The following is a 4823-nucleotide window of genomic DNA, read 5'->3' as shown; positions in this document are numbered from 1 at the left end:
CATGAAGTGTCATAGGTCAATGTCTGCATCAGACAAGACTCTAATCCACATCCTACAAGAAACAAGAGTTCAACCCAGGAACATAATGAAAATATTCAGGAAAACAAGGGGAAGCTTCAGGGCAGTTCCATTTGATACAAAAAACCTAGAGAACGAGCTAGCAAAATAAAGAAAGAAAATTAAGAACAGGGACATTGAAGAGTTGCTGCTACTATTCAAGGAAGCACGTGAAAAGATGCCTGGATTCAGACATTCACTTGATGTTGACAGCGATAATAGAGTGAAAAGTATATTTTGGACAGAACAAATAGGGAGGGCAAACTACTCGAAGTTTGAACATTTTGTATCATTTGATACAACATTTTCAACCAACCAGTATGGAATGCCATTTGCTCCAATATTAGGGGTTGATAACTATGGCAAAACAGTCGTGTTCGGAGTAGGACTGCTGGACGATGAGAGAGCAGACACTTTCAAGTGGCTGTTTGAGGAATTCCTGTCTGCCATGGACAACAAGCACCCAGCAACTATAATAACAGACCAAGACGTTGCAATGAGGATTGCAATATCTAAAGCATTACCTTACACAGTGCACCGTTTCTGCAACTTTCACATCAGCAAGAACCTGGATGACAAGTTGTCCCTATTCTTCGCAGTAAGAGGGACTCTAAAGGAAGAACTAAGAGCAGTTATAAGGAACTCATTTACTCCAGAGAAATTCGAAAATAGATGGCATGATCTACTAGAGCGTCATAATGCTTTGGGAGAGCCACACCTGGACAGGATATATGACATCAGAGCTCAGTGGGTCCCAGCATATTTCAAAGAGAGATTCTTCCCATTCACTTCATCGACGGGGAGAAGTGAGAGCACAAACTCCTTATTCAAACACTACATAAAAAGGAAGGACTCGATTGCAACATTCTTCAAGGAGTATATCATAATACAAGAAAAGAAACAGTCCGACCTAGATCGCCTAAGAGAGAAAAGTGAGTTCAAGGAGTCTGTGAATTGGGGATTCAACCCTCTTGAAAGGGAAGCTATGAAGATCTACACAGACCCAATATACGGCAAGTTTGCTGAAGAGCTAAGGAAGGGTACTGCTTACAATGTTGAAGTTGTGGAAGAGAAGAGGATATACAGAGTGATTAGGGTGACTAACTACAGGAATGCAGAGTTCCCCAGATCAACATATATGGTTAGTGTTTCCCCTGATGAGGATGTGTACAAATGCTCGTGCTCAAAGATGGCTCGTGATGGAATACAATGCTGCCATGTATTGAGGGTGGCTACTCATATTGGTTTGACTGAGCTTCCTGTCAGTTTCATCAACCCTAGATGGACTACTGCAGCTGGGATAGAAGTAGCACAATTAACAGAGAGAAGAGGCAATACAGCATCACAGAATACACACTTGGCTGTTAGACACACAATTGAAATGAGCAAAATATCACACATACTATCTATTGTCTGCACGGATGATAGGTCATACGACTTGTTTGCTGAAGGAGTTGCTGAGCTGAAGAAAGCTATATGCAAAGATGCATTTGAACGCCTCCAGACAAAAGAAAAAGTGACACGTAAAAGAAAAAAGGTTGATGACCCAGTTCAACAAGATACTGACAATATGCGTCATGAAGACAGAGAAGACAACAATCATGGACACAACAATGAATAGATCCACCGTGAGGAGAAAATTTCAAGTGACGAAGAAAAAATGAAGATGAGCATCGCCCTTATAAGGATCCACCACAGTCAGGAAATCCATGGTTCAACCTAGGTGAAAGACCTATGAATTACCATGAGAAATCTGCTGCAAAACTAAAGAAAAAGGCTGCACCAAGATTGTGTGGACTTTGCAGGTTGCCTGGACACAAAAGACCAAAATGCCCACACAGAGACAAGGTATTGTACTAACTTACACAAAATATACACATAAGTACAAAGAAACTACTAAAAAAGGTTATTACCATTTACTAAATTTATCCCATGTACAAAAAATACACAGGTTGGCATGAACATACCAGCAATGGATTCCAATAAAGAAGAAGGAAACCCATGACAAATCAAGAAGGATGAGCGAAAAGCAGGATGGAACTATGCAATGAAAAAAGGAGTCCAATCATTTGTGTAATGGTCATGCTGTGTATGTCGTATGAACTTGTAATACGACAATTTGGACAATTGTTTTTCCGTTCCATAAATTATGAAAACTAGCCTTGATAATTATCAACCCAGTCGTCTGTCAAGAAAATGTACTTATCAACACCCTGACCAGTTATGTATCAACCCTCCAAGCAGTTGTTTATCAAATGTAACAAACGTGAAAAATTATCAACCCAGTAGCCTATCAAACAGCTGTGAAAAAGAACATGAACTTATCAACACCATCCCCCCCAAAAACACCCCTGACTAGGTCGAATTCTTGAAAGTTATCAACCGCTCTTCACAGTGTTTATCAACCTCTGAGCATATTGTTTGCCAGCCTTTTGATAATTCCACGAACAACAATAAATTAAGTTACAAACAAAAAAACAGACAAAATTACATTTTAGCTCGTAACAAAAATACCAACCCGCCACCCCTCTCCCTCACCAACCACTAAATCATATATTTACCAACGGTTAATGTTACAAATTACCAAGCCAAAAGAATAAGAAAAAAATGGTGATTAATCAGACTGCAAAGTAAAAAAGAGAAGTAACTTATTAATGCTGTAAGTGGTAGTTTATTTGAGTTGCATCTGGTAGTTCATACCTCACAGAGCGTTGCTTTCCAACAGGTACCTCCAATTCTGCAACTTGTTGAGAGGGTGGTTTAACCAATTCCATGTTAGGACCTTCCTAAGTTCTGGTATCTAATCATAAGTGATAGTAGGTACAACACGGCCATTCCAAAGTTCAAGGAACTTAAGCATAAAATAACCACAATCAATGCTTCAAAAAAAGATACAAAAAAGAGTTGTGAGCTATCATATACAAAAATATATGACCAACAGTGAACAAAGCATAAGTTAGATAAAGAAGAGAACATACTTGTTATTTTGCTTATGAGCTTCAATGAAAACCAACTCGTAGTCATCAATCTGTTTTGATGAACTGGAGTAATTTATACGGTACATGCACTTGATAACATCAACTTGATCGCTAGAATGATTAATTAGCGATTCGTCATCAGGACCACGCGCAGAATCAAGAACTTCAAACCTTTTTTTCTCAAAATTCAAGAATAGTGAATACCAATGACCACAGGGCTTCTTTTCTGTTCCAAGATTCTGAAGGACAGCAAAACACAACTGAAAAAAACAAAAAGGAAAGATGAAAACAAGGGTCGGGTCAGGGAAATAAAAAAAAAAGTTCACAAGTAACACAAAATCGAAAAACATCAACACAGAAAAAGTATACCAGATTTTGGTGACTAAGTTTATACTTATCATCCATCCTAAAATGTTTCTGCAGTATTCTTGAATTAAATCTTCTTTCAAGCAAATAAACAGTTACTATCCATGGGAAAATGATCTTCTTCTTCGGACAGTCAACCTGAAGAACATCAATTCCAATTTCGGCAACAGTTGTTGACAGTTCTCCAGAAGGCATAACACTACTAGCCAAGTCACCAGTGGAAACCCACATAGGGTCAATCATCAAGAACCTTGATCTGCCAAAAAAAAAGAATGCATGAACAAACTAAGTTGCTAAAAAGTAATGAATTATCTGAAAATAACATCATTCCGTATACATGAAAAAACTGACATACTCTTTTATTTTAGAGTGTTCAGAGTTGCTGTTGTGCTTTATAACTTGCTAGTACAATAATTCTTGCTCGTCAGTGCAAGTAACTCGGTTGTATGGAGGTAGCACGAACTTCGAATGAAGAACAACCCTTTCCATGCGTAGCCTGGTCCTTGGAGTTCTACTGGCAACACATAAATTCTGAACAGGTACTGGCAAAGCTGGAGTAATATAAAGGACCTCCAAATCATCTAAGATATCAGAAAAACAAAACAAAAAAGGAATTAAAAAAGAGAATTACAAAGTGAACAAAGTGTAAAAAAACAAATACATGATATTCTATATGAAAAAACAAGAAAAGAAAAAATAACTTAAACTACAAGATAGAGTAGGACATACCAGCTTCATTGTTACTGGTTTCGGTGGCGATTACAGGATGCAATCCATCTACAGAGTCATCAAAACAATATTCTTGAAGGTCAGTTGCACCTCCGTCTTCATTGACAAAAATAAAACATCGCCGCACATGTAGCCACAATAAAAAACAAAAATGAACAGATAAAAAGAAAAAAGAAAAAGGTCAAAAAAAAACAAAAGAGAGAGGAAATAAGAAAAGGGAACACATAAAATACATACAAAACAATGAATTTAAACAAAATACAAATATAAAAAAATCATATGTACTCACAGCACAAAATCAAACAGTAGTCGCTCACACAGAGCCAAAACTATTCAAAACAAGGTAATCATCCATTACATATAAAAGGGATAAATTACATAGCGTTCATACAGGATATTGTGCCCCCATATAAAAATAAAATAAAAGTTAATACATCAACCAACTCAACAGCACCATCACTTCGCCACACCAAATGATCCATTAAAAAGCAGGTTTTGTAAAATAACAATTAGTTCTTCTTCTTCCTCCCTCTCTTGTTCCTTGAAAACGTATTACGAATACGTGCATTTACTTGCCCTGATGGTACGCATTCTGCATATATAGATTACAAGTGGGAGATAATACGCGGAACGGGCGTAGATGAGTTGATGGAACAAGACATGCACAGAAACATGAAATAAGTAAAAAAGGTT

The 4823-nt window shown here is 37.4% G+C and overlaps 1 protein-coding gene across 1 annotated transcript; it reads left to right on the top strand.

The window, feature by feature from the left end:
- Positions 1-235: 235 nt before the first annotated feature.
- Positions 236-1678, top strand: LOC127310407 (protein FAR1-RELATED SEQUENCE 3-like). Its single transcript, XM_051341087.1, has one exon. It carries the CDS (start codon positions 236-238, stop codon positions 1676-1678), a length of 1443 nt encoding a protein of 480 aa, XP_051197047.1.
- Positions 1679-4823: the final 3145 nt, after the last annotated feature.

Source organism: Lolium perenne, chromosome 6, assembly GCF_019359855.2.
Source record: "Lolium perenne isolate Kyuss_39 chromosome 6, Kyuss_2.0, whole genome shotgun sequence".
NCBI lineage: Eukaryota > Viridiplantae > Streptophyta > Magnoliopsida > Poales > Poaceae > Lolium > Lolium perenne.
The sequence above is the reverse complement of the archived record's forward strand: the minus strand, read 5'-3'. Positions and strand labels throughout refer to the sequence as shown.

Bases quoted from the DNA above. Each gene is read 5' to 3' on its own strand.
- LOC127310407 (XM_051341087.1), top strand. From the start codon at position 236: ATGCCTGGATTCAGACATTCACTTGATGTTGACAGCGATAATAGAGTG.